This window comes from Staurois parvus, unplaced genomic scaffold (genome assembly GCF_062004578.1).
Source record: "Staurois parvus isolate SC_StPar_1 unplaced genomic scaffold, SC_StPar_1.0 ptg001420l, whole genome shotgun sequence".
Lineage (NCBI taxonomy): Eukaryota > Metazoa > Chordata > Amphibia > Anura > Ranidae > Staurois > Staurois parvus.
The window spans coordinates 234,349-260,063 of record NW_028319216.1 but is presented as its reverse complement, the minus strand read 5'-3'; the positions used below and the strand labels follow the sequence as shown (position 1 = coordinate 260,063).

General features: G+C 40.9%; 1 protein-coding gene across 1 annotated transcript in view; it reads right to left on the bottom strand.

The window, feature by feature from the left end:
• Positions 1 to 3,233: 3,233 nt before the first annotated feature.
• LOC149436095 (hepatoma-derived growth factor-related protein 2-like) overlaps positions 3,234 to 25,715 on the bottom strand; it is a gene marked incomplete at its 5' end in the record, with an annotated part of 239,706 nt that continues 217,224 nt past the window's right edge. Inside the window, one exon of the mRNA XM_089662056.1 lies at positions 3,234 to 3,456. Within this exon, the coding sequence (XP_089518182.1) occupies positions 3,405 to 3,456 (52 nt within the window). The remainder of the gene's footprint in view (positions 3,457 to 25,715) is intronic.

The following is a 25,715-nucleotide window of genomic DNA, read 5'->3' as shown; positions in this document are numbered from 1 at the left end:
ACTTATATCACCTTAGTTAGGGGCTCTGTCAGATGGTTACTTTTTGCTTTAGGGTTAGTTTAATGAGTAGCACAGCACTATTTATCTATTCATTTATTTTTTTAGTGATGTGGGAACGGAATTTGGTGTTTGCAACCACTCTTAGTTTATCATATTAGGTTTGGCAGCACAAGAGGATTTTTTTCTTTATATAATGCGTACTTGTCTCAATCCAAGCAAGAAAAGACTCCTGATTCACTTGTTTGCAAATATACAACGTGTATAAAGATGACGAACGCATAGAAAAGTAAAAAAAATTGAGTATATATCTCCAGTGGGAAGTGGTCTATCTGTCTTCAAAACTGACAATTCTGAACAAATGCAGGGTGTGTCTGATTGGATGTACTTACAGCAAAATCAAAGCAATGGACAAAACATTTGAGGGACTAGCCTGCACTGTTTTTGCTGTGCAGTTTGTCAAATGTAAAAGAACACACTGTTTGATTGTATTCATTGTTGGTTGATTGTATTCATTGTTGCTGCCTTTAAATACGGAGCACAGAGTAAGCTTACAGAATAATGCTGAATAATTATACTTATTAGTATAATTACTATTGACATAAGATAATAATTGGCAAGTTAAACACTGCCTGCTCCTCTACTGGTTCACGCATGGACAAATGTCAGAGTGGATATATATTAAAAAAAAAAAAAAAAAAAAGTCTTTTCATGGTAGACAATAAGAGTCCCCAACTATTGTTGGACATTTCTATGCAACAAGGAGTTAAACAAATCTGTGTAAAAACAGGACATAAAGGGGAATTTATCGCAGACTTTTATAGCACATATTTTGCACTTTTTTTAAATATTTTCCTTTTTTATTGCTGTATCATAATTAAGGTTTTCCTTAGTGCATGCTAACACCTAAAGTAAAGGTTCAACTGTTAAAGTTGGTGGGTAGTATGTATGCTCTCATATGTACATAACTTTTTATTCTTTAAAGCCCACATGTCTGACTGCTACTAAGCACTAGAGATCAATATCCAGAGGGGAGAAATTCAAATGTGGAGCATTCACCTCCTGAAACAGAAGCCTGAGAACACCGACTTATTCAAACGCAAAGCCCTGAAAACAGCAATTTTTGGTACCTTGGTAAGCAACATAATTCACAGGGTGTCACTGTTTGTTTGCCATGTCCAATAAATATTTCTTAACAGTGCACTGGAAACCCACCTCGAACACAAAAAAGTTTAATGATCAATGTGCCTTCCCTTGGCAGCTGGAATCAATCTGTTCCCCTCACAGAAAGAGATATTCTATAAAATAGAAGTAACCAGTGTCCTCATACACCAGAATAATGTCATTATATAACCGAAGATCAGACATCATATGGATAAAAAGATGGATATCAACCTCTTATCTTTCCTTTGAATCCATTCTTCCTTTACAATCGTCTAAAAAAATATATATATATACATAAAAAATATAGTGTAGTGTGTTCAACCCACCATGTGCACGCTTTGTCAATACATAACCATATGGGTATTTGTTCTCTACAGTGTTCTTCTTTATATACACATCCTTCATGTACTGCAATGAATATCCAAGCAATTACTATCAGATTCTCATCAGCTCTGGGCCTAAATGTGTCTAGTACTTCAATTGAGATCTTGCATGAAATTCCACACGGTTTTCCACAAAAGAAAAAAAAGAAAACAATATAGTGCACTATTGTTTTCTAAAAGCTTCTTCAAGATAGAAAGCTGAGTGGCTGGTAATATTTTGCAAAGAAATTGTTAGAATGTGAGTACATTATAACAATTTCCTTGCAAAATATTGCCAGTACTGCTTGGCAGAATTTAAATAGTCCAGCCCATCACATTAAACCAATATATATGCACACTCTCTGCATATAAAGAATGTGTGTATTGGTTTACAATTCGTGTACTCCTGAAGAAGTAGGGTTCACTTACAAATGTGTCAAGGCTTTCAGAGAATACTGAAAAATACTTTTACAACATTTGAATTTCTGTTGCTTAATATTGATCACTAGTGTTTAGAAAGCAGCCTGCCATGAAGGCTTTAAACACTATTTCCCTTTTATAACTGCTCACCTTTCAGGTGTCCTACTATAGCTGTGTCATACTGGCTACAAAGATGACTTTCCTGAGTCAGGAAGGACAGCCTGTAACACTGCATTTTATTACAACCTGATAGTCAAGACATCCTGGGTGCTTAAAAGGAATCAAGTTTTAAAGCTGTAGCTAGGTATATTCTACTCCCTATATTAAAATTTGACTTGAAGAACATGTCAACAAATACATTGATCAAGACTTGGAATTAATATGCAAACAATCCCATATTATAAAGGGAAACTGATGTTGTTAGATATGTATGAATCCTGTGATATTCTTATAACAGGGTTTCTAAAGAGAGCAGAGGCTGTTTACTTTCAAACTCCCTCTGACTGAAACGTTCCAAAAAGTCATCTGAAATAAAAGGGGTAAGAGGGAGACAAGTCACAACAGAGCAGCTGTAGAGTAGCTGAGGGGTAGCTTAAGCTATGGGTAGGAAAGAGACCGCTCCTCTGGAAGAGCCTTTATTTCAGTGAGCAAATAAGGATAGGCCAGAAACAACATTAATTGTTTTAAGCACCACTTGCTGGCTGAAAATGGGAATACCAACTATTAATGTACAATATTTCATATTTTTGTATATTCCTTTCTTTAGTCAGACTAAAAATATTTTTAAAATCAATATAAGCGTGGACACAGGAACCATTTTCTGTACTTAGTCTCTGTTTGGTTGTAAAATGTGGGATTAAAAATAAACTGAAAAAGGCAAAAGCTTTTGTTCGTAGTTTTGGATTAGACCTCATCGGGGAATTACTCTCACTTCATGTTTTGGCTATGGGGCAGGAAGTGAATAGAAATCGGGTAGTGGGACACAGATTAAAACAAAAACATTGTATCCAAAAATAAAAAATGCTTTAGTGCTACTTTAAAAATGACCTTTTTGTTTGGCTAACTTTTCTGCATTCTGATCTTGAAATGCAAAGATTTTTTTTTTTTTTTTAGAAAAAAACAAAACAAAAACAAACAAAAAAAAAAACCACAGTATCCAGCAATCTGAGTTCTACTTTTCCAAGTGTTTTAAATGGGTACCTTACAATAAATTAAATATACTTGCAATAAAGCAGATTTATCTAAAGCATGTGGAATCTAAAAAAAAAAAAAGCTATACTCATATACAGGTTATTTATAAAAGCAATTTATCGTTTCAATTTATGGTATCAGCAGCAGAAATAAAAGTTTCAACAAAAACATATCCAAATTAACGAATATTGAACGTAACAAGTTCTATATCCTCAGATTTTTGAACAGTGACATCTGTGGCATTAACAGACAGTCATAGTATTAGGCTCTTCAGTTTGCCGAGGTGGTGGTGGTCTCAATTGGTTCTTTCGGTGGTCCCTCACTAAAGACAGAAAAGACAACTAAGTATATATAAAATATATATATTTATACCATATTTACACACAAACACCCATGCATACATGTGTAAGTTGTATAACCACTTGAGCTCTGGAAGGTTTTACCCCCTTCATGACTAGGTCATTTTTTGGTACTATGCGTTGGCATATACGCAATATTAATTAAATTAATATTTTATTAAACAAATAGAGCTCTCTTGGTATTTGCTCACCACTGTTTTTTTATGTTTAATTATAGAAACAAAGAAAAAAAAAAAAAGATATTTTCTACTCATAAAAAAAAAATCTAATTTCTTCATAAATTTAGACCAAAATGTATTCTGCTACATGGTAAAAAAAATCCAAAATAGTTGGTTTGTGTGAAAGTTATAGTGATTAGAAATGATATTTCCCTGGAGACCCTTAAAATGCCAGGACAGGCCAAATACCCCCCCAGAAGATCCTTTTTTTGGAAAGTAGACAGTGAGGCACTTAAAGACATGGCAAGTTTTTTTGAAGATGTCATTTTTTGCCACATTTTTTGGGAAATTAATTTTTTCCCCACAGTAAATTTAAAAAAAACAAAAAAACATTTATTCAGTTTTTTTAAACTTTTTTTTTTTGTAACATACTTTCAACTGAGTAGTTTAGTGTTACCAGACTGACCCCATCAGGGATTTAATAATTTTTTTTACACTTTAATTTGCTAATACAGTGATGATCACTGTAACAGCAATATTTGCACTATCATGAATGGGTTACATTCATGACAGCTGTGATTGGCTACAGCTAATCACATGATACAGGGTGCTGTGATTGGCCCAGGTACCTGGCTGTGGTCTGCTTTATTTCCCTGCATCACTATATGAATCACAACTGCTATGAATGAATTGACATTCACATTAGTCCTAGCCCTCAAGGAGCTTACAAACTAAGTTTCCTAACTTGCATTCAGACATACACATAATTCAGACAGGAACCAACTAACCTACCAGCATGTCTTTGGAATGTGGGAGGAAACCAAAGTATCCGTAGGAAACCCAAGCAGACACAGGGAGAACATGGAAACTCTAGGCAGGTAGTGTCGCGGATGAGATTCAAACCGACGACCCTAGTCCCTATGCTAGGTGGAAGTGCAAACCACTTAACCACTGTGCTGCCATGATCCCCTGGCCTATAAAAGCAGTTGGGTCCTGGGAGCTGCAATCTGCTGTGTCCTGTGTCACGGGTGCAGCATGCTGCCCACGCCAGGAGGCATGCCAGTGCGCATCTTTTAAGCAAAATACAGGTACATCACTTAAACTAGAATTTTTTAACACAGCGCTTCAGTATCCAGATAGGAACAGGAATTTCATCACAGGCAGGAACAGGAATTTAGTCATAGGAAGAGGATGGTTTTATTCATTGTATTTATCTCGCAAAACCAGAACTTCCTGTCTCTAAAGACGCCAGGTGGGAAGGGTGAAATGTGTTGGATGGAGCTTCTGGTTTCCGATGATGTCACAACATAGCGGCGTTCCAAGACCTTCATCACACTGCACGACAGGCGTTAAGGCTTATTGTTCACAATTTTATTGTAAGGGCAATACTATTACTCTTTTTACTTATCACACTAAGAGGCCCTCCTCTTTCCCTCTGGTTTTTATCCACTGCTAAGTTTATGCTTGGAAGGAGAGAATGAAGAGCATTAAGAAGAAGGAAAGAGTTTGTTTGACTCTGTTGCAAAAGCAAGGGGTCCATAAAATCTGGTGAGTGTGGTCATAAAGGGGGTCACTGATTGGAGAGCACTTAAAGCATCAGTCACTTTTATGTTGGTTCTGCTTAGGCGCTGAGCACTTTATGAAGAAAAAACCTTATATTATGGAATGAAGGCTTTATTGGACATTTCTATGGACACTGTTTATTAAGTCACTTCATACTGTTGAGTGCTGTGTAAATATTTTTTTTTTAACTGCTTGCCCGCCCCTACAGGGCGTCACAGCTGTGCAAAATCACACACATATATACAGTCATGGCCGAAATTGTTGGCACCCTTGATATTTCTCCAGGAAATCATGTATTTCTCACGAAACGTATTGCATTAACACATGTTTTGCTATACACATGTTTATTCCCTTTGTGTGTATTGGGACAAAACAAAAAAAGGGAGGAAAGAAAGCAAATTCGACATAATGTCACACAAACCTCCAAAAATGGGCTGGACAAAAGTATTGGCACCCTTTCACAACTGCGGATAAATAAGAATGTTACAAGCATGTGATGCTCCTGTAAACTCACCTGGGGCAAGTAACAGGTGTGGGCAATATAGAAATCACACCTGAAAGCAGATAAAAAGGAGAGACGTTCACTTAACCTTTGCATTGTGTGTCTGTCTGTGCCACACTAAGCATGGACAACAGAAAGAGGAGACGAGAACTGTCTGAGGACCTGAGAACCAAAATTGTGGCAAAATATCAACAATCTCAAGGTTACAAGTCCATCTCCAGAGAACTAGATTTGCCTTTGTCCACAGTGCGCAACATTATCAAGAAGTTTGCAACCCATGGCACTGTAGCTAATCTCCCTGGTCGTGGACGGATGAGGAAAATTGATGAAAGATTGCAACGCAGAATAGTCCGGATGGTGGATAAGCAGCCCCAAACATGTTCCAAAGACATTCAAGCTGTCCTGCAGGCTCAGGGAGCATCAGTGTCAGCGCGAACTATCCGTCGACATTTAAATGAAATGAAACGCTATGGCAGGAGACCCAGGAGGACCCCACTGCTGACACAGAGACATAAAAAAGCAAGACTACAGTTTGCCAAAATGTACTTGAGTAAGCCAAAAGCCTTCTGGGAAAACGTCTTGTGGACAGATGAGACCAAGATAGAGCTTTTCGGTAAAGCACATCATTCTACTGTTTACCGAAAACGGAATGAGGCCTACAAAGAACAAAACACAGTACCTACGGTAAAATATGGTGGAGGTTCAATGATGTTTTGGGGTTGTTTTGCTGCCTCTGGCACTGGGTGCCTTGACTGTGTGCAAGGCATCATGAAATCTGAGGATTACCAAAGGATTTTGGGTCGCACTGTAGGGCCCAGTGTCAGAAAGCTGGGTTTGCGTCCAAGATCCTGGGTCTTCCAGCAGGACAATGACCCCAAACATACGTCAAAAAGCACTCAGAAATGGATGGCAAAGAAGCGCTGGAGAGTTCTGAAGTGGCCAGCAATGAGCCCAGATCTAAATCCCATTGAACACCTGTGGAGAGATCTTAAAATTGCTGTTGGGAAAAGGTGTCCTTCCAATAAGAGAGACCTGGAGCTGTTTGCAAAGGAAGAGTGGTCCAAAATTCCGGGTGAGAGGTGTCAGAAGCTTATTGATGGTTATAGGAAGCGACTGATTTCAGTTATGTTTTCCAAAGGGTGTGCAACCAAATATTAAGTTAAGGGTGCCAATACTTTTGTCCAGCCCATTTTTGGGGTTTTGTGTGACATTATGTCATATTTGCTTTTCTGCCTCTGTTTTATATTTGTTCCAATACATACAAAGGGAATAAACATGTGTATAGCAAAACATGTGTTAATGCAATACCTTTTTTGTGTGAAATACTTGATTTTCAGGAAAAATATCAAGGGTGCCAACAATTTCGGCCATGACTGTATATATATCCATACATACACACACACGTAATTTTGCATTTCCGGGTAGGGGATGGGCACGCGCACACACCCTACCTGCGGACGCATGTCCTATCCACGCTACCAGTAGTGGCTTTAGCTGTCGACCGGGTCTCGGACGGAAATTCCCAGCCGGCACCCAGCGATCTTCAAGTATCACTGACAGGGGAGAGGTCAATGTGTAAGCAATGTGCTTACACTGTAAAACACACAGCACACAGTTAACCCCTTGATTGCCGCCCCCCCCCCCCCCCCCCCGCCCAGTGTCATTAGCACTGATCACTGTATTAGTGGCACTGGGGATGTCAGTCAGTTCCCCTCCAGTGTCAGAATGCCCGCCACAGTCCCGCTATAAGTCGCTGATCGCCACAATTACTAGTGTGAAAAAAAAAAAACAAATCAAGTATATATAGTGCCATTTGTAGCCGCTATAACTTTCACATAAACCAATTAATTTACACGTATTGGGATTTTTGTTTTCAGCATAGACATGTAGCAGAATACATTTTGGCTTAAATTTATGAAGAAATTAGATTTTTTTTTCTTTTTTTTGTACTGGACATGTTTAATAGCAAAAAGTCAAAAATATTGTTTTTTTCTCAAAATTGTCAGTCTTTTTTTGTTTATAAAAAAATAAAGAACACAGAGGCAATCAAATACCACCAAAAGCAAGCTCCATTTGTGGGGAAACGGGCATACATTTAATTTGGGTGCAGTGTTGCATGACTGCGCAATTGTCAGTTGAAGTATCACAGCGCCGTATCACAAAAAATGGCCTGGTCAGGAAGAGAGGTAAATCCTCTGGAGGGCAAGTGGAACATACATGAGCAGCTGCACCAGTAACATTTATAGTTTTATTTAATGTGTTGTGCATAGTTGTAGCCATAATGAGATTCATGCTTTTTGTTTAATTAGGTACGTCACTTAGCCTGTAGCTGCTGCAGGTGGCTGGCAACTGGATAATATATTATATATCTTCTCTGAGTTGGGTTGGGAAGGCCCATTTCTCTTCTTACCCAAATTTCACACACACTAATGTGTGTGGAACATTACAGTGTGTGTGAAATTTGAGTAAGAAGAGAAATGGGCCTCCCCAAACAGGTAAATAAGAGAAACAAAACCTTTGCTAAGTCGAAGAGTAGAATAGATTAATAAAGTTAGCAGAGTCTCCAACCCAGGACACGGCCTCTGGGAAATTAATCAGTAATCTAATCAACGTAATCAGTAGAACAACTACTGCAACCAAGGGCATGATAGGATAGGAGTCCTGGTAGAATTATGCAGATATATAGTTATTAATAGACATACCACCAGATGAATGTGTAAACAAAGTGACACATGCTGATAACAGAGGAACAAAGCACCAGAGAGAAATGACACTCTGGAGCTTTAGAGTTATATGTGCTTTGTTCACATTTCAAGACTTATGTTTACAACCACTTTAAGACAAGGTCTGCGGCAATGAGGAGGCCCTCCAGCTATTCCCAACCAGCCTGGAAGGCAGTCCTACTTATCTGGCAATAATCCTATCTTCTGGTATTAGTAGCATGGACAGGACAAGTGGCTGAGACCTTCTGAGTGAGTCTCGACTTCCTCCTTCCAGGACCTTATCCCAACAACCCCAGAGTTACGAAGTGAGATTCATAATTATACATTCATACAAATCTTTACGTCCCATCAAGACAATACAATGTGCATAATAAATATCAATTCAAACATGTTGTCCTCTCCCTATTGCTGATCAAAACATTTTACTACATTAGAGACACTTCCTACCCCAAAATGTGTCTGAGTAATAAACCACCAAATTATCATAAATAAAAGGTTGTAGAATGCCCTCTTTGCATTTCCCTCTGAGGTGTTTTCGGGCACTAAAATAGGATTATGGGAGTCATGGGAAAGGACGACATTGTAGAAGGATGGGCTCTTGACTAGGCGTCAGGAGTTACAGTCCAATCATTCTTATGGATATCAAGAAAGTTAGAAAGTCTGCCTGAAGCTGTCAAATATGTCATTTGAGCGATCTTCATCGCCGACTTGAGGAATAGGCAGCAATGAATTCTATTCCAGTCTTCTAGTTCCCTTTATATCCTGGGCAATTTATTCACCACTGTAAAACTCCTTCTGCCAGCGTACGTTTTGCAAGCTTATGTAGCTTACTCAGTCACCTGGCTTTGGATTTCTGTATCTCTTTTCAAATCTTTTTTATTGAAATTTCAACAAATACATCAGAGTACAAAGATCCAAGATAGAAAAAGAATACAAACTTTTTTACACACCACAGTGATAGCACGATCTTAAAATTGAGAAAACTATCGTATACATAAACAAAATAATTGCACTTTTAGCTACCAACAATATTGGTTACAATTATGGCACATAATACCAACATAGTGCACTAATAGCCAGTTATTCCAGAAGAGCGGACGAATACATGGCCAGACTTCCAGGTTCCTTAAAACTTCCTTAGTTTTAAGGAGGAAAGAAAGGGAAGAGAAAAGAGTGAAAAGAGAACAAAGAGTTAAAAGAAAACAGAGCACAAATTCAACCAGAATATCAATATTATATTCCAATTCTATACATTCATATAGTGTAACATGAAAATGTCTTTCCAACAAGACCATTTCAGGTCAAATGTCCCCATGTGCTGGTAAGAAATGGCCACAGCCTCTCAGAGATGTAATGTGAGTGTACTCTATGAACTACTTTGGATATAGAAGGGATTTTAGTTGACTTTCAAGCAGCAGCAATTGATAGTTTGGCATCAATTAGTATATGACCAATTATTGTTCTAAAATCGTCCAGGGAATAGGTTTAGGTTGATATTAAGTAGTGCCAGATGAAGTGCTGGGCTAGTCATTATTCCAGACACCCGCAAGATAAGTACAAAAACCTCTTGCCAGAATTTGTGTAAACAGGTGCATTCCCACACAATGTGAAGTAAGTTACCCTCCTTGCCACAATTCCTCCAGCACAATGGTGACACATCTTGGCTAGTTTGTACGGGGTACGGTAGCTGTGGTATAACAGTTTTAGACAGCAATTTCGTGATACTCAAATTATTACTCAAGGCTGCATTCCATTAATCTCGGGTGAAAGATCTTTGTAGATCATTCTCCCATTTACCCACACAGTTTAGGATAGAAGAATCATTGTCAGAATGTAAAAACTTGTAAAACCATGAGATGCCTTTTTTCAGTCTAATAGGATTAGTTAAAACGTGCCAGATTTTGGAATCTATTTCAATCCATTTCTTCGGATTCACAATATGATAATCACTAATTTGCAGAAGAGTGTAAACCTCTGCTTGGTACAGTATTCCCTATCTCAGCGAAAGTGCTGTAACCTAGATCCCTTAAAGGGTTGGTATTGAGATTAGGGATAAAGTGTTCATATGCTAGTAATGGTATATCAATTTGAAGCTTGGGAGAGGAAGAAAATATTTTGTGCAGGCCAATTATCCACGCTTCAAGTGTTGCAGAGATGGATGGAAGACCTGTATTTAAGAATTTGGAGGTAACAGATTTGCTAATAGTAAGGCTTGAAGATCTCTATTGGGAACCGCACTCTGCTCTATTTGTGCCCACAATTTATCTGATGGGAAAAACCACACCGGAATTTGATCTAAAATGGCTGCATAATAGTAAATAGAGCGTACTCTATTTACCTCCTTTAGATTTATGCTTAGTGAGTGACTGAAATGGGATCTGCAATTTCTTTCCCCTCCAAATATATCTTTTTAAAGCCGCCTCCAACTTTCTAAAATAAGCATGAGGGATAGGAATCGGAATAGTTTTAAAATAATACAATATTTTGGGAAATATCAGCATCTTAAACGCCGCTATTCTACCTAGCCACGTGGTTTCAAATTTTTCAAGACGCTGCAATTCCACTAGGATCAACTGATACGGTTTTTCGCAGTTGTCTTTAAATGTATTGGAGGACGGAGCAGATACCGAGGTAGTCTAGTTTCTTGTGGGTCCAACTATAGGAGAGTTTGTCTTTGAGATATTTCAAGGGTACCCTTGCTACAGATTTCGTGATATTAAGTTTGTAATAAGAAACTGCACTAAATGACTGCAGAGAGGCCGAAATTTCTGTGACGGAATTCAAAGGGTTGGTAATGGTAATTATGACATCATCTGCAAACAGTCCTATTTATGGGATGTGGATGCAACTTGGATGCCCGAGAGCCATGGATTAATTCTAGTTGCGGTCACTAGGAGTTCTATTATTGAGAAAATAATAGGAGACACAGGACAGCCCTGCCTAGTTCCATTGGTTCCAAAACGTTCTGATAAGGCGTTGGATGTAAATACTTGTGCGGTAGGGGCCATAATAGCAAACTTTATAAATCCGCTAATGGCAAATTAATTTAGGGTTGCGTCTACGTGTACTCTATCACAGGGGTTAAAATTTTGAGTCCAGATCTACTAGCCGGTCACAAAACTTACTCTGCAGCAGTTGCCCCTCCCAACCTTGCCCAGGTCTGCCCCCACCCCCAACACTGCCCCAACCACGCCCACTTAAAGCTTATGAAATTAATTTTTCTTTAGAATAAAGAGTCCAAAATATAAAACTGTACACAGTAATGTATATCCCAGCTCCCCTGTACTCCATTATAGTGATATGACATGTATACAGTAATCATTACTGTATACATGTTATAGCACTATAATGGAGTACCGGGGGGCTGGGATATAGAGTAGTAGGAGCGGAACACTTCCACTATTTTATTAGGATGATAGGTGAGTTTATTCGATACAGGGTCCAGAATTTAGGGTAATTTAGACTTAGATTATCTAGCAGTGAGGTATTTCGCAAGCATCTTCCCTGCCTTATTCCCCTGAGTGTAGAATGTGGCTTTAGCCTTTTTAAATTTTTTTCCATGTTCTTAATAGTAGGAGATTCCTAAGCTCAAGCCTAGTGGTTTGGAGTTCCTGCAATACGGTAGGAGATAAAGATTGTTTGTATAGGAGTTCCAACCTAGCTATCTTATCTACCGTGTCAGAAAAGGTTCGATTCCTATTTCTTTTGCCTAATTTCAACAGCAAACCTCTACAATAAGCTCTGTGTGCGCACCACGTGCTAAATATATTAGTGTCGGGAGAAGAGGTAATGTCAAAATAATCCTGCAAAGCTGTAGTAAAAATAGGGCAAAAGCGGGATTAGAAAACATAGAAATATCATTACGCCATAATAATACTGGAGAAAATTTTAAAGTTTCTTCAATGCACAAGGAGATAGGTGCGTGGTCCGATCACGTCATCGGATGTATATCAGTTTCAGATACATTTTGCAATAATTGGATATCCGTTAGAAAAATTATTGAATAAGATTTGTGAGGGGCCGAATAGTGCGTTGAAGTCTTTTTTGGAAGCATTTAGGCATCTCCAGGGATCGTAGAGATTGGCTTCGGTTAGAACATGAGCTAAAGATTGTCTCAGGCTGCGGGAGGGGTTTGAAATATCTAACGATTTATTTATGATAGTGTTAAAATCACCACAATAGAGCAACAAACCACTCTGGATTTTTGCTACTTTTTTTCTCAGGGAGTTCAGAAAATGGATTTGGTGGACTTTGGGTGCGTAGAGGTTCACAATGGTATATAAAATATTATTGATTTAGCAGACTATAATTATAAATCTGCCTTTACTGTCCATCACTTGAGAAAGGCAACACAGTTTCAGACAGCAATGAGAACACCACATTTCTTTTCAGGACCATTAGACATAAAAACATGCGGAAACAATCGGTGTGAGCAGTGCGGTACTTTAAGAGAGGAAAAGTGTGTTTCTTGAACACAAATCACATCACCTCTTTCAATTGGCGCTTGAAAGGGCTATTAAGGCCATGGGCATTCAGAGAGACAATTTTCAAAAACATGTTATAAATAGCAAATCTGATGTGTGGTCGCCCTCGTGGTATAAGCAAAATAGGTGTGCTTACAGTATTCATGGTATTCCAGCAGAAAAAATGAAACTTCGACCTTCCAAAGCCAACTAGAGACAACATAATTAGATCTGGTGGAAAGGTTATCACTGATGCTCTGTAAAAAAAAACTAGAAAAAGAAAAAAGGAAAGCTATGAAGAAGAACAAAACAAACAGTTAACAAACAATCTTGTGTGAAACCAATCACTTCAGCCATTGGGGGGTAAATAAGGAGAGTCACAGCCTAGGAGTCTGTTGTTTGAGTGTACAGAGGGTAGTACAGAAACCAGGCAGTGCTGGAGCATAAGTTTTAATTCTCGTCATCCTGCTACTTGTTCCCATTCAGAAGCTATTTTCCTGGGAGAGGCTTTATTGGGCACAGACTCTTCTTCCGCGGGCAGAAGTCCCCATTTTTTAGCTAATTGGAATCCTTCATCTTCCGAGTCATCCGTTATTACATGGTTGTCCTTTGTAATCAGCAATTTTGAAGGGAATCCCCACTGGTATTTAATGCTGTTGTTACGCAATAATTTTGTGAATAATATCAATTTTTTGCGGGCAAGGATGATATGTTGAGAAAGGTCGGTAAATAGAGAAATACCATTAGGGAGTAGGGAGTGGGAAGTGGGTTGTTCCACGCAAATAACATTAATTCTTCCTTAACATGGTAGAAGTGAATTCTTGCTATTATATCCTGAGGGATATGGTCTGGAAGAAAGAAGGGCTTCAGCAGTCTATGCACCCTATCCAATACTAACTCTCTATTCGGAGTGTATGGCAGTTGGGTAGAAATCATTTGTTGGATATATTTGCAGAGATCTGTGACAGGAAAATTTTCCCCGACTCCCCTGAATTTTATATCATTCCTGCGGGATCAGTCCTGCAGTCCTATTCAATTTCAGTTTCAATTTTAAAGCTTTCAAATCATCCTCTGCTTCATTATGGGCGTCAAATAATTTGTTATGAACTGTAGCGAATTCACCCATTTTAGATTCCACATGCGTTACTCATTCACCTAGATTTTCAACTTCTGTATTGATTTGCGACACAAAGCTCATCATATCTTTATGTAGGGATCCGTTAAGGGTAACTAACTGCATTAGTAAGTGGCAAAGACTCTGCAGGGTAATCCTTCAGATGTTCTATGAATTCTCCCGTGGTGTTGTGTCATTAGATTGCTCACCCACATGTTGCACATCAGGAGAATATTGTTGTTTAGTCTTCTGAGGGCTGCTGGTTGGTGTTTTTTGTGCAGAAACTACAGTATCCACAGGGCTGGAGGTGTCTGTCTCCCTCCACATGTCGCTGCAGGTCCAGAGAGGAGCAGGGACCAGCACAATTTTGGGAGGAGCGGGCACCCGCTGGAGGGAAGAACTCTGCTAATTTGCAGGGCCCCCTCCTTTATTTTCAATTTCCCCATCCCTCTTATGGTCTGCCCCACACTACCCGGAGGTGTGCTGTGATGTCGGCGGGTCTTCCCGCTATTCCCCGTCGCTGTGTATAGCTGCGGTTCTCGGAGCTCTCTCACTGTGCGGCCATCTCACACAGAGATCAAATCTTCATTTATTTTAGCAGAATTTTATTCCGTTAAATGTAAACAGAATGAAGACAATCTTTCAAACGAGTCACATATTTGTCAGTGAAGACTCCTAGCAGGAGATCAAAGGGTAATCTAGGCTTGCTCCCAAAAATCATGAAAAAGTGTTGTTATAAGCATGAGCCATGGATTCAAACTTGTGGCTCCAGGTATGCTTGTCATCAGTATGTAGGGTACCTAGCATATCAAGCAAGGTCCTGTTGCAACTCTCAGGGAGGTCATCACCTTTGGGGTGATAATGTTTAATGTTTAGAAGCTGTAACTTTTTAATCAGCTTGCTTTCAAAATCTCTGCCCTGATCTATGTGTAACCTGTAGAGTAGGCTGTAATGGATGAAATTCTTACGGGCAGCACAGTGGCTAAGTGGTTAGCTCTCCCACCTAACAGCACTAGGCTCGATGGTTTGAATCCCAACCATGGCATTACCTGCATAAAGTATGCACGTTCTTCCTGGTCCTGTGTGGGTTTCCTCCCACACTCCAAAGACATGCTGGTAGGTTACATGGCTCCTGTCTAAACGGCCCGAGTATGTGTACGAGTTAGGGACCTTAGAATGTACGCTCTTTGAGGGTTATGGAATGATGTGAATGTTCAATATATATGTATACGCTGAATAAACTGATAGCGCTATATAAGTACCCATAATAAATAAAATACTTCTACTAAAGCAATCCTGTGGCTGTAATTTGATCTTTGGAAGTAAAAGCTTGGGCATATCGGGAAAAGTGGTACAATTCCTCTTGAATCGTTCTCAATGCAGAGAAAATCTATACAGACAGTCCATAGGGCCCAGACTTGTAAGTGCCTTGAATTGGTAGTCTTTTCCCCCTGTAAACATCTGAGGCAGTATCTAGGCAGGACTAGTCACAGTATCAATAAAAAGGGTCGTGAAGTGTACCATAAGTTTTCTTAGGTTTAGCTGGCCATAGTGATCTTGCAGACTTCTGAAGATTGTCTTTCAGGAAATTGTTCATACTCAACCAGTTGTTTCCCAGAGTGGTCACCACTTCTCCCAATCTCTTAGGAACTGACCATACTACCGAGGTAGAGTCTTACTCAACCGTTCCACTTCGCCTTATACAGTGGTCCAACTACAGGCGTAATTTGTCTCCTGGTCATCCATAACTGCTCCGGCAGTTCTAAAATGACCCCAATGCTGCAGGGTAGGTGAACATGTCTGACACAGCTCCTGGTCCACCTCCTATGGAGTCTATCAGCCACATTTTAGAAAAGACTCAAAATTCAATTATTGCAGCTGTGGCATACGCTGGGACCAGAGAGCTCTTCACATTCACAGTCTTCTGGACGTCTAGATGTAGCATCAGCTCCAATGTTCTTTGGGCCCACTTTGTACTTCAGTGAAATGATAATCAGATAAGGCAGCAAGCCAGCGATGATCTGTGACATCCAGTTTTGGCTGTGGTTAGGGCATACATCAGATTGTTATCTGCTTATTTCAAACATAGCTATAGATTACCATGTAACTTTTAAATGTTGGCCCATTTAAGCTCCAGGAACTGCACCTTGTGGACTGGGTAGGTGTGCTAACTAGCAGTTAGGCACAGCTGATGAAAGCTATTAGTCATAACCCAGCTGGATACTCTAGGTAAAACACTCCCCCCAATCCTTTAATGCTAGCATCCAAATTGAGTACACACAGTTTCTGGGCATCAGCATATTCTAAAACTGGTGCTTCTGTGTCAGCTGCTTCAATTGAGTGAAAGCCTCTTCACATGCAGAAGTCCAGTGGTTTCCACTATGGAAGACCTCTTGATTCCTTTGACTGCGCAACATCAATCTTCAACAGGTCATGACATGCTCGAGCGACTTCTGAATACTCTTCTACAAATCTGCAGTAGTATTCACAAAAGAACTAATATTCTGAGGCTGAGGCCAATTCACCACTGCTTTGACTGATTAGTGGCCAACCCTTCAACAGACACTATGTGACCCACATAGGGACTGATGACCTGCAGAACATCATTATTATTATACAGCATTTATATAGTGCCAACAGTTTGCTCAGCGCTTTACAATATTACGGGAGACAATATAGCAACAATTCAATTCAAGAGGGTTAGGAGGGCCCTGCTCCGTGGAGCTTACAATCTAAGAGGGAGGGGCTAGTGGTACAAAAGGTAACTGTGGGGGATGGACTGGTAGGAGGAATAGAAGATTCCATTATTAGCTGAGGGCAGGATAGGCTTCCCTGAAGAGATAGGTTTTCAGAGATCGCCTAAAAGTGAGCAGAGTAGGCGATAGTCTGATAAATTGGGGGTAGAGAGTTCCAGAGGATGGGAGAAGCTCTGGAGAAGTCCAGGAGACTAGCATGGGAGGAGGAGACAAGGGAGCTAGAGAGCAGGAGGTCGTGCAAGGAGTGGAGAGTATGGTTTGGGTGAGACAAGACTGGTGATGTAATTTGGGGCAGGGTTATAAATGGCTTTATATGTTATTGTTAATGTTTTGAATTTTATCCGTTGGGTTGGAAGCCAGTGGAGGGATTGGCAAAGAGGGATGGCAGATACAGAACGGTTAGTAAGATGAATGAGTCTGGTAGCAGCATTCATGATAGACTGAAGAGGGGATAGCCTGCGATGAGGTAGGCCAATGAGGAGTTGCAATAATCAAGGCGAGAGATAACAAGGGAATAAGTTGCTTAGAAGTTACCGAGGTTAAGAACGGGCGTATCTTGGAGATGTTGTGGAGGTGAAGTCTACAAGATTTGGACAGTGATTGGATTTGGGGCTGAAAGGACAGATGGGAGTTTAGGATTACACCTAGTACCCTGGCATGAGGGGAGGGACTGAGGATTGTGTTATCGATCTTGATGGAGAAGTCAAGGGAGGGGGCACAGGCTGGAGGGAATACTAAGAGCTCAGTTTTGGAAAGATTGAGTTTGAAGAAGTGGAGTGACATCCATGCCGATATGTTACTTAGTAGGTTAGTAATACGAGAGGAGACTGAAGGGGTGAGGTGAGGGTGAGGCGAGATAGATTTGTGTGTCATCAAGCATAGAGATGGTATTTAAAGCCATGGGAGTTTATCAAGTGACCAAGGGAGGAGGTGTAGATGGAGAAGAGAAGGGGTCCAAGGACAGAACCTTGAGGGACCCCTACAGAAAGAGGGAGTGGAGAGGAGGAGCCAGAGTTATAGGTAATGCTGAAGGAGCGCTGGGATATATAGGAGGAGAACCAGGAGAGAGCAGAGTCTCGGAGGCCAAGAGAGTGGAGTTGTTTGAGGAGGAGGGGATGGTCAACAGTATCAAAAACCACGGAGAGGTCAAGTAGTAAGAGTATGGAGTAGTGGCCATTGGTTTTAGCAGTTAGTAGATCATTAGTGAGTTCTAGTAGGGCAGTTTCAGTGGAGTGTAGTGAGCGAAAGCCAGACTGTAAAGGGTCAAGAAAGTTGTTGTCATTGAGGTAGGAGTTCAGGCGATTGTAAACTAAGCATTATAAGAGTTTAGAGGTAAACGGGAGCAGGGAAATGGGTCTTAGGTTGTTTAGGTTGGGGGGCCCAGGGAGGGCTTTTTAAGTATGGGAGTGTGCATGCTTTAGAGGGGAGGGGAGGGGAGGGGAAGGCACCGTTAGAGAGGGAGATATTGAAGATGTGAGTGAGGGAGCATAGGATGGAAGAAGAGGGTGACTGTAGTAGTTGTGAGGAGACAGGATCCAGGGGGCAGGTAGTGAGATGGGCTTCTGAGAAAACCTTAGTGACCTCTTCAGTAGTAGCAAGGTCAAAAGAGGAAAGTGTTGAGGGAGGATTAGTATAAGGTATGCCAAGTGTGATGGATGTCTGTGCAGTGGAGATGCCCCTACGAATTGCATCAATCTTGTTTTTGAAATGATTTGCAATCTCGTAAGCAGTGAGGGTGGAGGTGGTGAAAGTAGACAGTTAAAAGTGGAGAAGAGGACTGGATGACAAGCTATTAATGAGTGACAAAGTAGGCTTGTTTGGCAGCATGGAGGGAGGAATTGTATGTGAAGAAAGCAGATTTATATCGGGTGAAAGCTTGGTGAGATTTGGTTTTACGCCACAATCGCTCCAGCGCACGACTATGTCGTTTTAGATTTCTGGTGTCTGCCAAGGTTGCAGGGGCCTGATGCTTCACATTAGAGGAGCAAGTGAGTCTAATGTAGATGGAAGAAAACTGTTGTAGACAGCAGTGGCCAGGTCAGGGCAGGACAGGGGAGAGATTCTGTCATAGAGGTGGTCAGTTGCAGAGTGGAAAAGAGCAGGGTTCAAGTTGTGAAGGTTTCTGCAGGTAATTGTTTGCTGCTTGGAGGGATAGGAGTTTGATCATAATCTCATCACCTTCACAGTGTCCTCATCTTCAGAGAGAGGAAAGGGGGTGTTTGTGAGGTTGTAGGGAGTGCAACAATGGGAGAAAACAAGGTCTAATATATTACCATCAGAGTGAGTGGAGGACTGTGTGCATTGCGTTAAGGCAAAAGATGAGGTTAGTTTGAAGAGTTGGGATGTAGCTGGGTTGTTCACATTAATGGGGATGTTAAAATTTCCAAGAATGGCGGAGAAACCATCAAGAAAGCGGGACACCGGTCCAGGAGGCCGATAGATCACTGCAATCCTCAGAGAAATGGAAGAAAACAGCTGAATGCTGAGTGAGTCACTAAAGAAGAGAAGGATAGAGAGGGAGGGTTAGGGAGGTGCTCTGGGTCTGGGTGAGTGGGTCCAGAGAAGGCCTTCATAGGAAAATGCTGCGGGAGCAGAATAATCTGCTGCTTGAAGCCAGGTTTTTGTAATGCTAGTAGGTTAAGTGAGTGGGAGACAAAAGTCATGGACAGAGGTGAGCTTATTACAGACGGAGCGAAAGAGGGTGCCTGGTGTGGGGGTGAGATAGTGGAGGACCAGGGTTTGGGGAGATATCCCCAGAGGTTAGGAGGAGAGTGAGAAAAGTAAAATGGGAGCGGGATGTATACGAGTGCACATGCCTTCCAGTCCTGGTGTTTGGGTCAGCAGGTGAGTAAAGAATCAGCAGGGGGTGATGAGAGCAGTAATAGGGAGATGGTAGCAGTGAAGGTGAGATGTATAAGCTTTGACACCTCAAAGCTTATTGGAGTGGATGGAGTGGGAATTAGACTTGTAGGAGATGTTTCTCAAGGTGCTTGCAGTCTATCCAGCGTGCAGTAGAGTTCTTTGTTGTATCTTCCAGCTGCTTGGGTTATCCTGCTTCAGTTAAACTGCTGTGTTCAACTGCATCTTCACACTCCAGAATTAAACACACTCAGAAAACTGCACCCCATCTGTGACTGTGCCCCCCCCATCTGTAACCTCCCCCCATGAGCTGGTCTAAATTTATAGGGAGATGGTCTCTGCCCCAATTGAGAAACACCCCCCCCCCTCAATTCATGTGATCCTTATCAGTTCCTAAAGACAGACCCGCCAAAGACATAGGCCAAAGTCATAAAGAAGTGCAACAAGAGATGAGGATCAATCACCACAAACAGACCAAAATTTATACATATTGTTCTGAGATTTGCAGAAAGTCTATGCGTTGCTGGAGATGCAGTTTAAAGTGGAGATGAGAGCAGATACAGCATTTACCCAGAGATAGCAGAAGTCTATGAGTTGCTGGAGATGCAGTTTAAAGTGGAGAATATGCTGACCACTTCAGTCCTACTTCTTCCATGGAATAGGTTATTCCTCATGTTCTTCAAGTATAACTGCAAACATGATAATGTCATGTTCAACCCCTCTTAAGCCTTGTGGAATGCAAGTAAATTGAAAAAACCCCAAAGGACATATAAAAGCCATCTTCTCTTGATCTTTGGGTGCCATGGAAACTTGATAGCATCTGGACTGTAGGACTAGCACAGTGAACCAACCATTTCTATTTAGCCACTTCTCGCACCATCACATACATGTACACGACGGTGCTCAAGTAGTTCTACCGGGGCTATGGCTGCAGCAGCAATAACGCTGGTATAGTTTTTCTCAGCAGGCAATGCCTTACATTGGAAAAGTGATCCTAGTGGCCAATTACCAACCCTATCTCCACCCCCCCCCCCGGCCAATGCCTCTTCGGGCTCTTCAGTGCCATCATCTATTCTGTCGGCAACAACTACTACTACATCTAGTATTTTGTTCATACAAAATACTAGATGTATGTATCATGGAGGTCATCCTCCATGATTTGTAAGGACAGCACCAAGTCAAGGCATGGAGTGAACAAGTTGGCAGCATCAACAAGCTGCAATCAACATCAATCTTTTTCCATTCTACAAGAACAAGCTCTTTTAGAGTGATGGCGAGCGAGAGAGAGTGATGCTCAACTTGTCTCTTCAAAATTACCCATAGGTGTTCGGTTTGGGTTCAGATCAGGCGACATACTTGGCCACTGAATTACTTTCACCCTGTTCTTCTTTCGAATAGGTGGCCTTAGATGTGTGTTTTGGATCACTGTCATGTTGGACAAGTGCATGACGACCAAGGGCACCGAGCATCTTCTCTTTCAATATAGAGCAGTACATCTGTGAATTCATGATACCATCAATGAAATGCAGCTCCCCGACACCAGCAGCCATGAGTATGCACCCCCACAGGAGGACTCTGCGCCACCATGATTCACTGTAGGCACCATGCATTCTTTTTACTCATCTATGTGATGTCATACCATTTTGAAGCCAGCCGTTCCAAAACATTTATCTTGGTTTCATCACTCCCAGTACAGAGTCCCAGTAAGTCTTCTTTTTCAGCATGGGTACTGGAAAATTCTAGTTGGAATATTTTTGTGCATGGGCTTTAGGAAAGGCTCCTTTGTGGATGACACCCATGCATGTCATTCCTCTGCAGTGTACCTGTATTGTGGCATGGGAAACAATAACCTCAGTTTGGCCACTTCTTCAGCTAACTGCGTTGAACTTTCATGATGATTTTCTTCAACCCTTCTCATCAGAAGATGCTCCTGTTAAGGTGGTAACTTCCGAGGATGGCCTGGACCTCTCTCTGAGATTGTTTGAGTTTCATCTTTGTTAAAGGTTTGTATCACTTTTGCTACAATATTCTGACTGATAAGTAAAGCTTTGTTGATCTTCTTGTACAGTTGTGTCCAAAATTATTCAACCCCCAATGCTGTAAAGGGGTTTAGGGACTATAGTGTACATTTGGAATTGTATTCAGAATCAAATCCTACAAGGACGTTGTAACTACCCAAATGCAACTAAAATGACATCAATTGTTTATGTAATACAGTAGTAAATGGTTCTTATGTGGTTTCTTCATTGCCACAATTATTCAACCCCTTAAAGACTACCACTCTGAAGAACAGAGGTTCATACAGGTGCTTTCCATCAGGTATTGAAAACACCTGTGGATGTCACCGAGCAGCAATCAAGCATAATAAGCACCAATTAGGCAGCTTTAAAATGACTGTGATACTCAGCTCCTTCTAGACATTTACTGGTGTGGTTACAAACATGGTGAAGGCAAGAGAATGGTCCAGGAAGACAAGAGAAGAGGTGATTTCTCTTCACAGGAAGGGCAATGGCTATAAGAAGATTGCAAAGATGTTAAACATACCAAGAGACACCTTAGGAAGCATCATTCGCAAATTCAAGGCAAAGGGCACTGTTGAAACGCTACCTGGTCGTGGCAGAAAGAAGATGCTGACTTCGACTGCTGTGCACTACCTGAAGCGTAGAGTGGAGAGAAGTCCCCGTGTGACTGCTGAGGAACTGAGAAAAGATTTGTCAGATGTGGGTACAGAAGTTTCAGCCCAGACAATAAGACGCACACTGCGTAATGAAGGCCTCCGTGCCAGAACTCCCAGGCGTACCCCCTTGCTGTCTCCAAAGAATAAGAAGAGTCGACTGCAGTATGCCAAAAGCCATGTGGACAAACCACAAAAGTTGTGGGATAGTGTTCTGTGGACTGATGAAACAAAATTAGAACTGTTTGGGCCCATGGATCAACGCTATGTTTGGAGGAGGAAGAACAAGGCCTATGATGAAAAGAACACCTTGCCTACTGTGAAGCATGGTGGAGGGTCAATCATGCTTTGGGGCTGTTTTGCTTCTGCAGGTACAGGGAAGCTTCAGCGTGTGCAAGGTACCATGAATTCTCTTCAGTACCAGGAGATATTGGATGGAAACGTGATGCAGTCCGTCACACACCTGAGGCTTGGGAGACGTTGGACCTTTCAACAGGACAATGATCCCAAGCATACCTCCAAGTCCACTAGAGCATGGTTGCAGAGGAAAGGCTGGAACATTTTGGAGTGGCCATCGCAGTCACCAGACTTAAATCCGATTGAGAACCTCTGGTGGGACTTAAAGAAAGCAGTTGCAGTGCGCAAGCCTAAGAATGTGACTGAACTGGAGGCCTTTGCCCATGAAGAATGGGCGAAGATACCCGTAGATCGCTGCAAGACACTTGTGTCAAGCTATGCTTCACGTTTAAAAGCTGTTATAACTGTAAAAGGATGCTGTACTAAGTACTAAGATTGAATGTCACTTGGGGGTTGAATAAAACTGATAATGCTGTGAGCACAGAAAAGACATTTGTGGTTATTTCATTATAACTGTTATGTTATATTTGTCTGACCTACAAGTGCCTCTTTAATGTAAATGTAAGCAAGATGACTGAATGATCAAAAGCAATGTCAAACTGGCCAAAACACTCAATTTCAGTGGGGGTTGAATAATTTTGGACACAACTGTAGCCTTCACCTTTCTGTAAAGAAATGCTTTTCTTTCTCAGGCCTTGTGACATTTCTCTTTCATGTGGTGTCATTGCTGACAGCATGAAATGGGAAGGGGTTTCCTTTGTTAAGTAACAACCTTCTATAATTAACTGTCTGCTGGGCACCTGTTTAATGAATAAATACACTCACCTGTAGCTGAATTCTTATCAATTACGATTTTGCCGTCTAAAATTTAGCTGTGCTCCTAAGACTTTCATTAGGATGTATTTGTTTTTGCAATATGGTCTTGAATGAACTTGTTAGGAAAAGTACTTTTGTGTGTGCAAATCTTATTTGCAATTAATGGCCCACATTTGTGGGAGTACCCATAGAAAAGTTTGATTCTGAAAGGAAAGTAAACATTTTCTGACAAATCTATTGGGTGTACTCATTTATGCTGAGCACTGTATATGCTTTCAAGAGTAGAGGAGAGATCTGGGACCCAGATATCGCCATAAAAAGGACTTGTAATGCTTTATTGCTATCACAAGGAATATTTATATTTTTAGTGATAGCAATAAAAGTGACAAAAAAAAACAATTAAAAGGACAATGTAATTTTTTTTTTCATAGAATGAAAATAAAATTAAAAAAAAAAAAAGAAGTGAAACACCCCCATGCTAGCATGCAAAGGTGAATGCATACAGAGGTAGCGCACACACATATTCACACCACACGAGAGGTATTGCCGCAAACGTTATAGCAAGAGCAATAATTCTAGTGCTAAACCTGCTTTGCAACTGTAAACTGGTAACCTGTAAAAAATTTTAAAGCATTGCCTATGAAGAATTTTAGGTATTGTAGTTTGCAGGCAGAATCATAGCGATTCTGCCAAAGATACAAAACGCCCACGTGAACAGGGCCTAAAAGTATGTTGTACACTCTTAACAGCCTACATCCATATCATCTGTGGAGAACACCTTTGGCAAATCTGACAATAGCTGTATCAGTTTCTTGCTCCAGAGCTCTGGCAAATTTGGGTCACACAAAATGAATTTGATAGTAAAAGTTGTATTTCTGATTTGGACTCTGCACACCCAGCACAGGGTAACAATTAGCTACAAGCTGGTAAGGATTAACTATACCAGGATGGGGAGAACAATTTTTCAGTCACAGCTGATCTTCATTATTTGTTCATCATCTCTTCAGTAGTTCCCATGAGGACATATCTCAGGCTATCTGAGGCTACACTCAGTATTCTCTCTCTCCCCCTCAGAGAAATAGAACGTGTTAATGCCACACACCAGAACCTAGCCACGATATAGAAAAGATAAGGCTTCACCCTGAACTGCTCCAGGCTAGGCTCCTCTGACATGTGTCACCCTGCCTACGTGGCTTAAAGGATCACCTTTGTGTTACATGTTGCTGATCCTGCAGCCACCGCTCGATCCCCCCCTTTCCCCTGTGAGAAGTTCCCCATACTAGCAGTCACCTTTTAAAGACAGCGCGGCCATGCAGGGCTCTGCCCACAAGGCCGCATCATTCATTTATACACTAACACATGAGAAGTTAAAATTAAAGAATGATCTAACAAATAATTAAAAGAGAATCAAATTTTATTTATAAAATCATATAAAAAAAGACATATTAGTTATAAATTATGGTGGTATCACCAGACATTATTTTACAATGATTAAATTAAGTTTTAGTAAATCAAGCCCAGTGCCTGTATTACTCCTTTATGAATGTGTTGATATAAGTGGATTCAGTGGAAGAGGAACACTCTCTTAGACCATGCAGTTTGCTCAAAACTGTATTCCCCCCAATGATACAGGAGCATTAGCAGAAAACACATAATTTCCTGTAATGTGGTGTCCGTTTCTTTGCTAACATTTCAATTACCACTTGCATTATCACTAGGGTGTTCGTTATTACCCATTCTGTGAGAATAGCTGGCTGATACTGGTTCTTTTTTTTTTAACATTAATTGGTAGAAAGGTATAGGGTGAGTCCACAAATGCATCTAGGAGCAAGTTACACACTTTAGGAGCAGCACCACTTCAATCTCAGCAGTGCCTCCAAATGTAGCCCGTGGGTGTGGGTGGGTATGATGAGAAATGACTCTCCTGATATTGTGCTAAACTTGAAAAGACACTTGGGCCCTGATTTACTATTGTGCCTGGGTGCATTTCTGTGGGCGAACGTCTAATTTTTACAAGCGACCGTCTACGTTTACCCCGCTAAGAGATTTACTATTGAGCAGCGTCAACAAGTAGACGCTCAATCGAATTTACTAACGAGACACACACCAGGAATCAGACTCAAAAAGCAGACTTGCTAAGAGGCACGTCTAACACCATGAAATATCACTGCAGAAACATGTTAACATTGAAATTTGCTTTGCCAAATATCAGGACTTCACTTTAAACAATATCTGCC